This window comes from Branchiostoma floridae, chromosome 8, assembly GCF_000003815.2.
Source record: "Branchiostoma floridae strain S238N-H82 chromosome 8, Bfl_VNyyK, whole genome shotgun sequence".
Classification (NCBI taxonomy): domain Eukaryota; kingdom Metazoa; phylum Chordata; class Leptocardii; order Amphioxiformes; family Branchiostomatidae; genus Branchiostoma; species Branchiostoma floridae.
In genome coordinates, this window is record NC_049986.1 from 6011108 (window position 1) to 6029104 (window position 17997).

Below are 17997 nucleotides of genomic sequence, written 5' to 3' on the forward strand. Positions count from 1 at the left end.
CCCATATAATCTCAAATAAATGGTTCCAGCCAACTTGATCACAACATAATTTCAAAATATCACGTCATGATATAGTCTCAAAGTTTCAAAACTTTCAGATTTTATCATCTAAAAAAATTGGTGCCAATATAATGAGTCGTTTAAGAGCTACGGGAGATAGAATGGGGGGGGGGGGGGGGTGGGGGCTCCAAAGCAACAGGGATTGGGAAAAAAAAGCCCAGTCTGAATAGGGATAATTCGCCGAAGTATTATTGGGGGGCCCTAGTTGTACACGGGAACAAAAACAACACATCCGGTATGGCATGTCCGGCTCGGGCTTTTCCATCGGTCCAATGCGGACTCTGAAGTCTTATCTCCTGATCTGGCGAATAATGATAGCAACAGCCGTCACAGAGAATTTTTCCTTTTTTTTCTAAAGTTTTCGTTTTCTTTATCAATCTACATAATACTGCGCCAACGTCCCGCCACCATATAAGACATTAAATAAAACCAATCAGATAGCGAGCAAATAACGTGCAGGCGAAACTTCCCCAATTATTGATGCGAACGCATAAATATACTACAGCGTATAAGGAAGTCAACGATATAATTAAATGTAGGGTAAACATTTCCAGCCAACAGTGCCTCATTCACCTGACTAGTCCTTCCTCTTTTATTGTATGTTATCGACACAAAATTTAAGAAGAGTTCGGTAATGGCATACCTCTATGAAATATTTAGAGCTTTTGCACATTTTATGCAAATAACTAAACATTTACATAATTCATGCATGGTGATGTTCATAATTGACCAACGTACACATGCCACGAGTATTAGATTCCAAAATTGCATTACTAAGTGGTCTTCCAATTTTGCAAACATTATGCAAATCAGTCCCTCTCCACCTATCATAAATTACATGCGTTACATTTATTTAAGCCATTTATGGAAAACAAAGGAATCATACAATTTTTGCACTTATTATGCACATTCAATTTGACTTAAATGTCATTATATGCATGCCATGTAACGTTACATCGTTATAAACATCTTTATCTAAGCTCCCTACATGCCAAAAATAATGCAAAGCCATCGTTTCCTTCTTCAATTATCATCTTTGGAATCTCGAAACAAAACGCCCCTGCAGTTCCAAGGTTAAGCGACAGGGGGACCAGACCTGCCAACCTGCCACTCAAATGTCTACATCGTGCCCGGGGCAAGTGATACCTTCAAAGAAAATTTACATTTTTTTTTGTTGTTGTTTGTCTTGAAACAGAACCGGTAGGCATGTGGCCCTTAAACGCACAGTATGGTACATCAGACGTGACCGGAAACGGAAATGACGGAATAGCAACAGGAACCCAGCTAGCCCCAGGTCCGTTCGGCAACGCCGATGGCTCCTTCCTGTTCTCGGGAACCACGAGTTCATACATGGATATTCCTAACAATGGCCGGTTGGATGTGCGCTACTCGTACACCATACTGGCCCACATATACCCTACCGGTCAGGCTGGACCAATATTCGACTACATCAAAAACTACAACGGATGGGGGATGCACCTTTGGCAGACAGGTCCACAGCAATTGTTTATGAGGTGAGTGAATACCATTTGAAATCATCTTCATTATCATATCCATGAAAAACATACCAAATATCATGTTGATTTGTTGTTCCCTTCTTCGGTTATTCTTCTTAGAAGATTTTGGTAAAAAATATACACCACATATCCCTTATGTCACAAGCTATTTGCCATCCAAAAATGAAGACCAAAGCACATCCAGTTCAAAAGATTAAAAAATGAATTTCTGCTGCAGTACCAAGGTCACATACCAGGTGGCCAAAAATTGACCTTGACCTTTGTTTTCCTAATACCTACCCACAAACCAAATATCATCGTAATCCATCCAGAGGTTCTTGAGTGATGCTCACTACAAAAATCCGGACACACAGACAGACAGACACACACACACACAGACATACCCAAAACTATATCTCCATTTTTTCATGGAGATAAATATAAACTTCTTGGCGAAGGTAACAACGAGAGTAACCAGAAATCATTTGCTGCAGGACGGTGAGAAGAGATGGCAATTTGTCACCGCATGTTCTTGTTAACACGCTTGAACAAAATGCCTGGAACTACGTGGGTGGGACCTACGACAGTGGCACAGGCATGTCATCCCTCTGGAACAACGGCCAACTAGTCGGTCAAACACAGCTCACAAACGTTCCAAGCGTCGCATCTCAGTACCCCATCCGAGTGGCTAGGAGGAACGGAGACAGTCGGATCTACTCGGGTCGGATCGCCTGTCTGCAGCTGTACGACTACGCCATGACTCAAGAACAGATCATTGCTGCAAGGGAGAAATGTGTCGGTGAGTTTGATGTGCAACACATGAGACAATTGTTTTGTCAAAATATAATTGAGCAGTTAGATGTATACATCCTCCTAACGCCCGGTCCCCAACGGCACAACCTTATGGGGCCCTGCTATCCCATGCCCTATTAGTGGCTATTATGATTGTCGCCACAAACAAGCTGTCGACCAATCAGAGAATAGGCCTTTCTTGGGCTTGTTGTTGTCGCAAGCTGTCTCGCAAAGGCCGCTGGGAAGCTATCAGCCAATCATGTTACGTATTACCATGACTTTGTTTGCTCACCATGCCAACGCCCGATCCCCAACGGCTGACTGCCCATATAAGGGCAAGCTCATTAATATTCATAAGCAAGGCACCCCTAATAACCGAATACTGTGGCTGAGTTGTCAGGGGTGATATCATAGGCTTTGCCATGATTGTCAACCCTGAGTGTGAGGGTGGATGTATAAGACTTGAAAGCAAGAGGTAGTGCTTTGTGTGGCGTAACTGGTAGACTATTGGCCTTATAATCTAATATATAAGATCCTGGGTTTGATACTAACCTCCGACAATGTACCATTGGGACATGACCTTACACGACCTCCCTTATTCCACGCAGCTAGGTGTAAAAATGGGTACCTGAATTCCGTCGAAAGATACATTAAAGCTACCTTATGTTTGTACTTTGTACATGTATGTGACACTGTTTCACAAGTTAGTAACTTCAACTGCCACTTCGCCCTTGTTTGTCCAAACGCAAAGTTGAAAGAAAACAAGAAGTCTTTTTTTACTCATTGCCAGTGTCCTTGGTATTTATATAATTAAGACATGTTTAATTATTTTCAACATGTTATTTTCAACATGTACAAGTAGGAAGTTTTTATCATTTAGCGTTACTGCTACGGTATTATGACGTCATTTTCACCCAGTGCAATGGGGATGTAATTTGCATATTTGGTATCTGTGGATGCATCTAAACGTATCGTAATGTTAACATTCCAACTACATTGCTTAGGTGTTATAGGCATGAGGGTCAGAAAAGACAAAACAGATCGTTACAGAAAGTATTACCTATATGTGTCACTAATGGGATTTTTTATTCGAAAACTTTCTTTTGCTGTAGTCGACGTCTGTGCTATCGACACCGTTTTCCTGCTCGACCGCTCGTCCAGCATACCACGTACCGGGTTCAACCTTGCCAAACAGTACATCTGGGGTTTTGCACAATGCTTCACTGACCAGGAAATCGGGGTGAGTTTTAAAGGCACCCGGTGCAATATTAGACAATTGGTACAATATTGACATTTACTTAATTAAACTAGCACATTTGTATCCTTATATTATACTTTGATCGTTTAAAAAGAATGTACAGACATGCTATAAATAGTCCACTTTATTTATTGTATCCAACAATAAATCAGCACAGGATCGAGTCGGTAACGGTTTCCTGTGTCGGTAATCTTCGGAACCTTTCGGGACACATCGGTCATGTTCGCTTGCGGTCCGAAAACATAATAATAGCTGCCCAAGCTGCACTGACAACGCTCAGATTTTCAGCGCTCAGATTTTCAGTGCTCAGATTTTCAGTGCTCAGATTTTCAGTGCTCAGATTCTCAGTGCTCAGATTCTCAGCGCTCAGATTTTCAGCGCTCAAATTTTCAGTGCTCAGATTTTCAGTGCTCAGATTTTCAGTGCTCAGATTTTCAGTGCTCAGATTTTCAATGTGTTCTCAGTACTCAATGACGTCTAAACTTTGTTCAATGAGGGTCAATATGCAATGGCATAGTGTTATTTAAACCTCCGGTCCTGTGTGTAAAGTCCCTTTCAAGACTTTAAAGGCCCTATTAATACATTGGGCTCCGTTAAGATCTAAGTGTTGATATACTTGAAGTACTCCATCATTGAAGTCGAAATCTACCTTTTTCATAATGACTTCCAGAAAAAAAGTTAAACAATTAATCACAAGAGATTAATCTTAAATATGGTGTTCATTCGTAATATTGAGCCAACGAGATCGGTCGTGATATTCACATTTTTACAAGGTTATATTTTTTCATTGGGTAGGGAGTCAAAATTTTCAACACGACTGAATAAACACAATGACCTTTCCTTTTTTTGCTTTTTTTCTTCATATGTAGGTTGGAGTTATTGCATACGACTGTGTACCTAAGACAAGTATAAAACTAGGAATCTTCACTGCAAGCAACTCAGCTGACCTGAGGTACGCCATTGGCGATGTGGAGTTTACCGGGGGCATCACCCGAACTGCAGCAGCGATTAAATACATGACACAAACGGTAGAAACTCGATGTTTGGTCTTGTTTTAGACTATACATGCACAAGTTTAGTATCGTTAGAAATTCACCTATTTGCACATGTATGGCTGTGTTGATTAGATCAAACGTTGTAAAAATGTTGGAATGTTTGAAGTAGAAACAATGTAATCTTTTTTATAGACTCTATTTCCATACATTTTTTGGTTCCTTTTTCTGCTTTCCTTTTGACGTAATGTTGGTATGTTTTCACAGTTTGTATTTTTGATTGACAGATTTCTTGCCATTGACATCATAACGTTTAAGTTTGTCTAATTAAGAATTATTTTTTTTAATCTCAGAAGGTGGGTTGGCGGTGCACCTGTTGTATTCCAAATCGCTTAATGCCATGCTCATGATATTTGTTGCTTTTGTCCTTTGCTTCTTTAGGCCGATTTTCGTGAAGACGTACCCCGGGTAATGATTATTATAACTGATGGAAACGACGGGGGCGACCTGGTATTAAAATTTTTATTCTTATTTTTACAATACTCAGATTACGTTATAGGTATACATTCATCATGAAGCATCAAAAACTGGGATTAAAATTAAAGTGTCCGCGCCGACTTTGACGTCTCAAACGGCTTAAGCTAGGACAACCAAACTTGTTTAACGTTTTCTAGAATGTTGTTGGCAACAATATTAAAAAAGATAAGTAAATTAAGCTTATATTTCTTGTGCTGCCATGACAACGGGATTTTGAAGGGCATAGTTTACAGAATTTACTAATTTTGGTTGAAACAATTGGGTTTTCATATTTTCTGGCTAAACTACACTTGTTTGATACATTTTGACATCTAACATATTTAAATGAAACATATATAGTTATATATTAATAATTCATGCTAATATGATAAACGATCATTATGACGTCATTTCGACGTAGTTGTGGTAGCTAGTTGTGACACCAGAAGTCTTAGAAGACTTAGATATGGAAGGTTAAGTTTCTAGTAGAATTTGGTAGGTAATTGGGTGACCACGACCCGAATTAGGAAAAGGTATCCTTGTTGGAATTGCATCAATTTTCGGAATGCACGTAAAATGTGGTCCCGGTAACAAGGTGAATGATGAAGCATAATACTAATATATAACTAAGCATTGATAACAATGCCCAATCGAATAAATGGTCACGACTAACCTTGGGTGGAGAGTAGTCAAGAGCTAAGTCGTAGAAATTTCCTAGCAGTAGAGAGCTATTTTTATTGTCTTTTCAGGTTGCAAAAGTTGAAGACGCACGGGATGCAGGGATCACTGTGTACGTCGTGGCCAATGGATTCACAGCCCTTGTGAACAACGCTGCGCTTGAGGCCATCGCTGGTGACCCTGCCAATGTCTTCAGCGCATCAGGCGACCCCTGCGATCTCGCCAACCATATTTTGGAGTTGTGTGGTGAGTGTAACCTATATGTACGTGTTTGATACTTATCAAATGGTAACATTGTTTATTTTTTTATTATCGAACTTCCCATATCAATGGAGGGTGAGCCAAAACAGGTGACTGGTCACCTCGACACGTTGTCTCCCCGAAACAAAGAGAATGCAAAAGTAAATGACAAGGTACACAATTTTATAAACAATGATAATTGGAAACAAAGTATAAATTCATAAACTAAATGGAAAATGCATAACTATTAATACAAAGTGCAAACTGAAATTCGGGTCCATTTAAAGGGAAAAAACGTAGAACAGGATTCTTTTATTATGCTGCTTATTAACAAGTTATAACTAACGCAACGGTCATGACATTGACATTGGCGTGATCTAACTATGTAATGTTTGATTATGCTGTGGCTTATAATTTTAAACGTAGAACATTTTGCTAAAATGCATACCATATCTATAGATTAACAAAAATAATGTTAACATGCTTTATTAATATGTATCCAAAGTAACCTTACATTGATATATGTACTAGTTTAACGACGTTAAAATGATTTGCATAGTATTCAATCTCACGTTTAATGTTTACCTTAATCAACAGGCTAGAATAAGACACGCAACGTCTTCAGAAATGACAAGACAATCGTCTTGGTAAGTACAGAAGTCCGCAATCTGAGACTTCTTGATTTATTTAAGGCAGGCATGATTAAACTAGGACACATTTAATTAAGAAAATTAATTTTTTCTAAAATAGTAAATTTTCTGACGGAGAACTAATGGCGATTCATCAACTTTAGTGGCGCACGGAATGATTTTTTTCCTGAAGACTGACTCTACCATTGACTTCCTTCCTTTGCCAATAATTAGACTTCTTTATTAGAATTTTCCCGATCCCTCACATAACCTAGTTAACGTAGACCTATAGCTTTCTAGTGTATCGTAAGCATCTGGCAGTTTCTATTTTAAGCAGTTGAAACGTTTAAAATACAATGAAAAGACTTTGACTTCCCCTTTGTTATTATACACATATTTGACCTAAACAACTATTGTTAATATTGTTGTGATAAACAGTAAGTCAAACAATGTTAACAGGAATGTATTTATATTCATTGACAGGAACGTAGGAGGAAGCAACTCACGGAATAGCATGAATGCTTGAAATACCCGGACACTTCATCTTATTCGTCTGGAGAGTACCTTTAGCCTTTAAAATGAGGAAATCAAGAACAAAGAAAAACTACAATATTACAATATGAAATTAGAAAAGAAATATGACTTGAACTTCAAGACTGTGCCATATCATCGTTTTTGTAGAAACGTAACTATTCCTATTAAATCCTATATGGGCAGCACTAGGGCTGGGTATCGGTACAGCGTACCGGTACAAAACCGGTTTTTCTTATTGAACCGGTCCAGAAAAACCGGACCTGAAAAAATTAGGTGAACCGAATGTTGGACCGATTAGAAATTTAACAGATTATTTTATCAGACATTCACATGTTCTGGCGCTTGCAGGTAAAAGAAAATAACAAGAGTGAAGTAGAGTAGAGTTTTTAGTAATTTCTACCAAGTTTTACAGCCAATCGTACAGGTACAGTTAGCGTTGTAGGATTTTATAACGCAAGTGTAAGTCTAATACTCCACCAAACAGATTTCTTTGTAGTGAAATTGACCATTGGTACGAGTCATAACTGCATCAGGTCCAGGTTCAGGTCCGGACCTGGACCTAATCCTTTGGACCTGAACCGGACCTGGACCTGAATTTTCTGTACCGGTACCTACCCCTAGGCAGCACTAACATTTACCACACACCAAAGCTGAACTCTATTACACTTAAGAATATAGCAAAAAAATTCTAAATATATAATATTCAAACTTTTCAGTCAGCTCAATCTTCATCATCTCTTTCTCATTTAAGGGTCAAGGACAATGCTCATGAAATATAAACAACAAAATTGAATACATTTTAAAGACTAATAAAAGAAGGACAGACGCTAGTAGCTTGAGAGGCAATATTCAATTTTCTCTTCTCGTTTTTTCCATTGAAGAATTCCGTATTAACAACTACAGGGTGCATTGATACATATAAACCTTAATAATATGTACAATATGAACTGTCTTAGATGCATATGAACACTGCCAGCTCGGAATACACAATAAAACTTGAGGCAAAAGTCATAACACTGTATCGTTTTTGTTTTGCATGAATGTTTTGTTACTTCTCTGAATTTGGCAGGTAAGTAGATGTCCATAAAAGAGAATACAAGGGTGATGAACTGGCCATCTAGCTTCTTTCAATTGTAATGCAACAAAACATCAGACCTGGTACATATTAGGACGCTAAGAATAGAAGGTGAATGATGAAGCTTTATGGAAACTGCGTGCAAGTATCCCGCCACACAAATAACGTTCCGTTGCGTATCTATTGTATTCGCGAAAGAACACACAAAACCATTGGACGATAACAACCAAAATCGCTAGGGGGCGTAGGGAAGTGAAGTGACGTGAAGTGAAGTGAAGGAAGTAGTGCAAAGTTCCTTGACCAAGATCGGTAGCATATCAGGGGATTTATACGCGGGACCTCCGTCGTTACGCCACGTGACCCTACCCCCTGCACCTATATAATGATCTTTATTTGCATGCTCCTGCCCATATTCATGGGCTAAATGCAGCAATTCGATTGTGTTACATGGGATTCTAAAGGCTAAGTACTTTTACTTGTAGTGTTACAATTGGATAAATAATACAACTGAAGCTTTGCTACCACAGTATATCTAACGCCTCTTCCCTTTTCTTAAAACATGTGTATACGAACTCACAGAGTTTTTGTTGTACAGCGTTATCTGTGCTTGACATTATACGTACAAACAGGGTGTCTTTTGTTAACTGTTTACATCGTGTATCTATATTGAGAGCGCTGGTAAAAGAGTTGCGTATATCATTGTATACGGTCTGAGTTACAAAGTGTACAGAGTCTGTCATTCGGAGAAGTCCGGTGGTATCTTCTCAATATAATAATAACCTGTATTGCCAGTTCATGCCCGAGGGCTAATTGCAGACAAAGTAAAGTAGTGGTATACATAATTGTATTCTTTACAGAGAAGGAAAATGAGATCTATAGATAAATCAAAAGAAAAATAATGTCTAATCTAAATCTATTTCTACTTGAGCTTTTTGATGTGTTTGACTTCTTTTCTGAATGCAGTCGGAGATGAATTGTCCAACATTTTCATATATAAGGGGTTGGACGACTTAAGCAAGAAGATTGATTTTCTTGGTCGGTAAGGTGAGAAAAGCTTGGGAAAGATTTGTAGATTTTAAGGAAAAACTTCAAGTTGTTTCTTTCGGAATTGTAATGTGAAGAAGATTAAGTGTCATCGGTCTTTAGATAGCTTGAATACTCATCTGTGTACGCCATCACTACAGATAAGGCAGTGAACAATGGATGTGAACAATGACATGTAAATTGTAGTTAATCTTTCACTGCTTTCCCTGAACAGTATCTTCCCAGTATATGCATGGCGCATTGATCGTACGCGCGCGTTCATCAGTCTGGTCCGCGGCACCGTTATGGTGATGTATGCGGCGGGAAGGCGTCGGGCTGAGCCGCCAAACGTCTGAAACGCCGTGCGGGCATGCGGTCAATTAGGCCAACGGAAAACATGTCGTGTTTTGGGGTTTCCATAAAAATTAGGCGCGGTAGACGGGGGTTTTCATATATATCCAGACGGAAGTGTTCAAACACTATCAAAAATTTGAAGATTGGAAACAGGTATTTTTGGAATGAATTACGTTAAGCGTATTCAAGTATTAGTATCAATTTAGGAAGCTTAATATTACGAGTATTAGGACACCCAAAAGCCTTTTAGAATAACTGTGACCAAGGTGGTTGAATAGGGGACCCTTTTCAACCTCCTTGCTGTGACGTAACGTAAGGTTTTGATGTCTCATTAGGAATATACAATGCAGGCAATTTTTTCTTTCGTTTTTTTGCCCATTTTTAACACGTATTAGTTTTGTGGTACTAAGAATAGGGGTAGGTACAGAAAATTCAGGTACAGGTCAGGTGTAGGTCCATAGAATCAGGTCTAGGTCCGAACATGAACCTGCACCTAATTATCTATGAAAACTTATTAATGGGTGATATTAGATACAATGGTCCATTTTGCTACAAATGATTCTATTTGGTTGAGTGTGCGGCGTCCATTGGCAATTTTAAGTTCTATCTTCATGTAAACAACGCACACTAACTGCCCCTGTTTCAGATAAAGTTTGACCGTAGAAGCTTGGTAACAAACGTCGCCCTTTTTCTTTTTTTTAGACCCGTAAGTTCCAAAACATGTAGAGGCCTGCCGATATGATATGTTCATTTTTAATCGGCCCAACAAGAAATAAGCGGTTTTGTACAGGTACACCGTACTGATACCCGCCCCGAAAGCCCCCATCACACGAGAGCAAGGAATTTGCTCCCGTTCTTTTGGCTGGCCCGAAAGTTTTCACATACTTAAAACTTTCGAGTGCATTTGAAGTGGAGAAATATCGAACGACATTCAAAGTGTATTCCAAGTGTATTCTAACTATTCAAACAGCAGTATGACCGCATTCTACGGCATTCCAACATTATTCGAAAGACTTATATCTCATTCGATGGAGAACCAAAACGGCAAGCCACTTCGAATAATGCCAGAATGTGGCCAAAAAGGTATCTGGAATGCACTGCGAATTTCTAGAATACACCGACAAATTCCCAGGAAAAGAAAAGAAGTTTCATTCTGACGGCATTTTGGCTCATTCCTTCTCGTGTGAAGGGGATATAAGGTCCTTTTGGAATTCCCACCCGAATGGCCCCGAATGTGGCAGGAATTTTGCGAATACTCAATTCCTGCTGTTTCTGTTTGAATCCTGCTAATTCGGTTTCAGTGTGAAGTCCCAACGCTAGCTGTAATATTGACATAAAATAGCCTTAGGAGAAATCAATCGGTCTGACGATCGGCGGACGCCATGGCACATTTGGGGTGACCCGTCGGTCTGGGTCCGAAACATTCATTATAATTCCACTTCATTTCCACAGAAGGACGTTTTCTCATAGGTACAATTCATCAAGAGATTAGTCATCTTATAAAAATTGTAATGATACGACTCAGTGCTGTTCGCATGCTTTTCTAAGACGTTAAGTACGTATTTCTGGTGGTGTATCTTGTATACTCTTCCCCTAGTGCCCTAAGAAAGCGTGCTTTACTTGAAACGTATACATATATCGGACTTAAGAAATACATCTTATTTTGTTTCCGAACCCTTGCTGTGTTTATTTTCAATATCCAGAAGCATTATGAGTCTCCAATCTATCGGTTTCTTGTGCCTATATAATAAATGAAAATGGAGCGGAACATTTTAAAGACAATAATTTCCTTCCATTTGGACATCTGGTTTGAACGTACGAACGTATATCTTGTATACTCTTCCCCTAATGCCCTAAAAAAGCGTGCTCTACTTGAAACGTATACATATATCGGACTTAAGAAATACATCTTATTTTGTTTCCGAACCCTTGCTGTGTTTATTTTCAATATCCAGAAGCATTATAAGCCTCCCATCTATCGGTTTCTTGTGCCTATATAATAAATGTCCCTGGATCCCAAGCCGGGCATTTAGCACGGAATGAGATGAACGTGTTAACGGCGTCAGAGGGGGCCATTTGGTCCTGCCGAACTCAAATCCATCATGGCTAAATGTACCGGTGTGGCAGCAAAGCGCGGAGTGTGTCTGCGTCCGTACCTGTCCTGAATGTACGATGACTACAGGCACGTCCGTTACACAGGGCCGCGTGTCGTAGTACCACGCCTACCGCCGCCAGGTATAAAACACGCCGTGCCTAACCACGCAGGTATAGTTAGCACACCTGTATGACCAGCCTTGCTACCGGAAACTCACGTACACTCGCGATCCAACGTTTCCTTATCAACAAAACCTACACCAACCGTACCTTTCAAAGTCTGGCTTCTGTACTAAGGTGAGTACAGTTGAGTTCGATTTTCTCTACTGCTATCGTTTGGTCTGGTGTTGTTTCTATACTGTATTTGGGTGTAGACAGTTTTTACACATACCAGCGGCCGAACCACTGGAAGATTAGATCAAAATATTTACCTGTGTCTGTTTATACACACCTACTAGAAGCCCACTGTCTGGAAGAAGTCTACAGTGTCTATGATTTAATAATCGTATGTATGTAAGCAATCTCTACCTTTTATTACACATTTTCAATTTTTATGAATGAGTATTTAACAGTTCGTGTGATTTATGTATAGAAATGTCGTTAAATAGTATCATTTTTGCGTGATTTTTTTTTTTTACAAACCAATTTCTAATCATTTTTTCACTTGTAATCTTTATCGTATTTACCAAGTATAAAGGCATAGGCAATTTATTAGTGTAATTGATATGGGCGATGAAAAATTGCCAAATATATATACATATGTATATATAAATAGAGATCTTGTTGGTTATGAGTTATTTGACTTATGTACGATGGTTGAAGTGCAATTCTAAAAATATCCGCTGGGTGTATATCTGAAGTTTTCCTTTATATTCCGTTTTAGTTCTTAGAAGACCGGAAGATATAAAAGTCTATGTCCACGACTTTGACTCTCTTTTACAATAGCAGACATATCTGTATGTTTACATACAATCATGGCGCGGCGGTCTCTTACAAAGGGGTACACTCACGGCTTTAAAATTCAGCGGGGATACCTTTGACGCCCCCTCTCTCTACGTCACTACAGTCCCTGTCATATGACAACAATTAAGGGGATTAGACAACATTAGTCGCTTCCGATTGGCATTAAAAACACCAACTCAAAGGTCAGCGTCGCGTGCGGCCCCCGTTGGCACCAACCAAGCGTTTGAATCGCACCGGTATTTTTGGTATGCGGTTTAACCATAGCATGAATAAGAGTGTATACAACGTATTCACTATATAAAGGAAGCAGGGATATGTGACGTTGGTTACACGAATGTGGTAAAGCATGTATACACCAGAAAGGATTTCAAAAAGACTGGTCTTGAAATAGCATTACTACTACCTGGTTACACAAAAACAACACGTACACAAGTTCCAAAACTTCCGTGGGAATGGGTCAGTGTACAATGTGAAAATGGAGCGGAACATTTTAAAGACAATAATTTCCTTCCATTTGGACATCTGGTTTGAACGTACGAACGCCTTGAAGTCATTTCTTAGTATACCCTTGTATTTGATTCAGCATACAATAGGTTTCTCACACATCTAGCAAAAAAAAAATCGAGAGAGTGACTTCGTTCTCACGTTTGTCGTACGATTGGTCTACGACAGCGAATGTCGGGCAAAGTGACGACATTTACATAAACGTCTGTGCTGTAAAAATCCAATTGTTTTTGAAGTTTTAATGCCAAAGCTTCCGTAGTTCCTTTTTGACTGTCGTAATCTTGTTGAAAAGCCGTCATATGCTGTCGCGCGATGTTTAACGTATTTAGAGAATTCTCAAGCAGGCTGTGACAGAACCAACAACAGAATCATCATAAGGAAGCTCTGTATTACACGACACATCTACAAATTTCTGACGACTGTCCCGAGTTTACAATCGTGCGACAATCGTACGACAGCCGAGACCGAACCTACAGCGCATATATCATTTTGACACCTGTATATTTCTTTATATTTGATACTAATATTTAGTTCAAGTCTACTTTTAACTTGATACTTTCGATGGATAACTGTAGCGCACCCCATACAGTCGATATGTCATTTCCGCTACCTGAAAACATAGCACAGAGCATTTTTCCACTACCCGTTGCCCCCAGCCGATTGGCGAACTATTCTAACTATGTTCCCAACCCGTCACTCATTCAAAGCAAGAGACAGGCCATATACTGTAAATGCATTTAACTTTGCGGGGATTTAATTTCGCGGTAGCGAGAAGAAGGACTTTTCGCGGTGGTTTTGAAGACATTTTGCGGTAGTACCATGCAATACTTTCTTACTGCCATGGAAAAATGTTCGCGGTGGTTTGAAATTCGCGGTGACGCGGCCACCGCAAAAACCGCGAACATTAAACCACCACGAAAGTTTCTGCATTTACAGTAGTAACCTAGCTTTAAACACCTGCCGCAATGTTTTGACGGAAGGGTGTTGCCCCACCACTACAGTGTGTACATTTTTTGTGTACATCAATTATCTGCACAATAACAAACCTTCACGTGGTGGGTGCATCAAAGTCGCGCCGTCTTTTGTCACATGTACAAACCTTGCGTTCAGCACAATACAAGGACGCTAAGAGAACCATGCAGGTGTTTCCGGCTTCGCACAGCAAAGAAAAAAAAAGTTGTGAAAGATTGTGGACATTTGCCAATTTGGCATGAAGCCAAACTCATCCAAACGTTTAAAGGACTGGCGGCTTTGGTATGATTAATGGGTTCAAGACACTAAAGATACGATCCAAAATCAGGTGTATACGTGGAGATGTCTGGTAGTATGTTCTCGCGTTCCACCGTTTTTGCAAGCTGCGCCTAAACAGCCTTCAAAAGGATTTAATTAAATTACGAGGTGTTTTGTAAACATGAGAGCTGTCATTCAAAAGGTGAAGGACTTGTGATAGACAGAAAAACAAATTCTAGTTTTCTGATGACGTGTTTTTTTGTTTAAAAAAAGTTATCTTGTTCTAAAAAAAGTGTAAAACACGATAATTTTGTAATAGTGGCATTGACGATGACATGACATTGACATTTTTTTGTTTTCAACAGGTATAGCTATTTTCGTGCTATGCACACACACACACACAAACACACACACACACAAACACACGCACATTCGCAAACGCAAGCAACACACACACACACACACACACACACACACACACACACACACACACACGTATACACACGCAAACATCATTTATTACCCAGTACAACAAACAATTATTCATTTGACATCGATATCATTGGCAAAAAGAATTGCTTGCTGCAAATCTGATATTTTCTCTCCACCACAATTCTTTTGGGGCCCTTGAAATGTTCAAAATAAAAATCGTTTTATCCAATCAAAATAACGGTCGTTTTACCCAAGCAAATTTAGAAATAACAATCTTTTTCATATCTAATCAAATACTGTTACCGAAATAATCTATTCCACTTGAGACCATAAATAACAAGTGGCAAAGCATGCAAAAAAAGGCAATATTAGTCCATCATCTGAAAAAAAGTCTAAGACAAATTTCCTCTACCGTATACGTGATCTTAGCGCAAGCTTTAACGTAACTAATGAGTTTAAATTTATCCTCCTTGGCGTTTCTTGGCATATGTATGCAGATTGCAAAAATATTGAGATAGAGTGAAAAGAAACAAGGCAGATTCCTACGGACTCACCCTAACTATACCAAGAATGGTATAGCCAGTGAGATTACAGACGGTACTATTTGTGGGACTCTTGGTGAAATGAATGGCCTATTTACACTCGTGACGATAGAAAAGCATTGACAATTTATAGAATACAGTGTGTTTTTAAAACTCAACATATAGAAAATGTATGTAGAAAATACACTAAATAACAAATGATTCCTCATAGGCTACACCCAATACGTAATGGTACAGCCTGGTGAATTTATGGATGAGGTGACTTTGTGGACGACAATTTGTGCCCAGATCACCAAATCCTTGAGAAATCAACGAGATAAAACGTTATGCAAGTTATACAAAAAGATTATCCTATAAATCAAATAGATTATCTTAAATCCCAAATTTATATATAAAAATTCACTAATTAAAACTTCGAATTATATCATTTCAAATCAGTCAAACTTGGCATCTGTATTTCAACATATCATAGGTCTAAGGGGCTAGACCTTTAACATCACTCACTCACTCACTCACTCACTCAATAATCAAGATGGCAACATTTTAGGTTCCACTACAGAACCCCAGAAAAAACGCCGGGGGATGGCGTTTTCTATATTGTTCGTCGTTTTTCTAAACCCTATTCGATTAAAGCACACGTGTACATATGCACAAATATACAAACGCACGCGCATGCACACACAGACACGCGCACGACACACCTAAAACGTTTCTTTCCCGGTGGTGGCTAACCCCCCCTAGGTTACTGAGAATGGTATAGTCCGGATAGTTTGCAGACGATAATTTGCTCACGGATTCCGTGTTGAATTAACGGCCGATGTACTCGCTCGCTGACAGATAAGCAGTGATATCTAAACATACCGTGTTTGCTTTACACTTGATAGATGAGTCACAGTACTCCTTACTATACACAGACTGACTTACGAAGCGAAGTATTAGAAACTGTGGGCAAGAGTTGGAACCTCAGGTCATAGTCGATAGAGTAGGCAGGGTGAAAAGAAACGTATGTAAAGCGTTCCAGTGTTACTTTGTAATCTATACGTACAGTGCAAGGGTTCTTTCTAGTGGCCGACACAATTTTTACAGGTTTGCAATAGCAAAACCAAACGTTTTAAAACCCTTGAACATCAATTAAGAAAAAAATCGCCGTAAAAAAGGAATATTGAGAAAATAGACAAATTATGACAATACAATGGAAAGGCACTTTCACTGGTTCAAATAAAAAATGCTAAGGACCTAAATTTCTTTTTTTTTACTTACTATTGGTTTACATGGGCAAGAAAAGTACGGATACTGACATATTTGTTTATAGCAATGACAATTGTGTCAACCGTTTTTAAACATCTTTAATGGAATAGATATCAATTAGCCTGGTTACCAAACCCCAGCCCGACCTCAACTATCTATAGTGCAGGGGTCTGGCCGGATGGCATAGGCCGGGTTCTCAATTTTGCACCTTATAGTGGGCAAAAAACTCCACCAATGGAACAGCACAGGATCAGCAGAAGGTAATTACACCCCTGCCATGATTGGTTAATGACCTCCAACTGTAAATATACTTTTGATAAATTGAGCAACTTGTAGAATATGTACCTAATTAGTATTGCTTTTATTGCTTTTCATTCCTTTAATTTTTTAAGGTAATAATCATCATCATCGGTCGACGTGATCAAACATGTTCGCACATGTTTACACTCGACGGGGTTATACCGCCCCTTACTGGGGTGACATACCCTTTCGTATGGCTAATTACAAGACGGGGATGCGCCAGGTCTAATACAGTTACATTTTATCGGTTAATGCACGTGTTAAATGTCATCTCAACGAAGGAATTTGCCTCCTTTAAATAAACGTTTGGAACCTCTTGAAAGGACGCCTAGCGATTCTCATGAGACACTGCAGTACTGCACTGCATGACCGCAGTTGAACTCATACAAAACGACTCGAGCCAAAAGCCATTGACAAATTTTGACAGCTCGCTCCTTTCTTTCATTTGGTTTGCTTCCAACACAGGTGGAACCCATTGGCTTCAAAATGAAAACTCATAACAACTCCGCTATATAATCTAAATTTAACGCTCTGCCAAGTACTCTATTTTTAATATCGACTTTGTAGTGCTGTGAGAAATAAAAACGTGAAAAATTTAGGTGTATAAAGAGGATATTCGGAAGTGTTGAAAGACGCGTCCATGTAAAAGGGGGGAGGGGGGCGCACCGTCTACGACATTTGGGGAGGTGTGACCTAGACTAAAGAATCCCCATATCGAGCGTTCTTGTTGTAAACAGGCTGGCAATGATGCCATCGCGTCCTTTCCTTCTTCCCAGACGTTGTTTAACGTGTCTCTCTTCCCCTTTGCCAGGGTCTATTGTTAAATAACATGCGGTTGTCGCCATTTGGTGTCCCCTACACGTCTGGGCGAGTCATTATCTTCCTCAGCTTCGTCGTCCAAGCTCGACTGTGGGTTCGGGGACAAGAGGCCACGTCCACCGCACGGGAGGTGAGTTAAGAGGGGGGGGGGGGGGGGGTTAATTTTAGACGTCTAGATGTTTCTCCCTATCCCAACTTACTCCCAGACGCTCAAAATT

The 17997-nt window shown here is 39.5% G+C and overlaps 1 protein-coding gene and 1 long non-coding RNA gene across 2 annotated transcripts in view; both read left to right on the top strand.

Moving 5' to 3' along the window:
- LOC118421161 overlaps positions 1-5174 on the top strand; it is a 7402-nt gene extending 2228 nt beyond the window's left edge. The window contains exons 2-6 of the mRNA XM_035828321.1: positions 1256-1574; positions 2051-2355; positions 3461-3588; positions 4476-4634; positions 5040-5174. Of these exons, the coding sequence (XP_035684214.1) occupies positions 1256-1574; positions 2051-2355; positions 3461-3588; positions 4476-4634; positions 5040-5174 (1046 nt within the window). The remainder of the gene's footprint in view (positions 1-1255; positions 1575-2050; positions 2356-3460; positions 3589-4475; positions 4635-5039) is intronic.
- A 676-nt stretch (positions 5175-5850) lies between these two features.
- On the top strand, positions 5851-7374 carry LOC118421510. The gene is made up of 3 exons (XR_004831841.1): positions 5851-6038; positions 6630-6679; positions 7145-7374. It is a non-coding gene; the product is annotated as an uncharacterized LOC118421510 (long non-coding RNA).
- The last annotated feature ends 10623 nt before the right edge of the window (positions 7375-17997 follow it).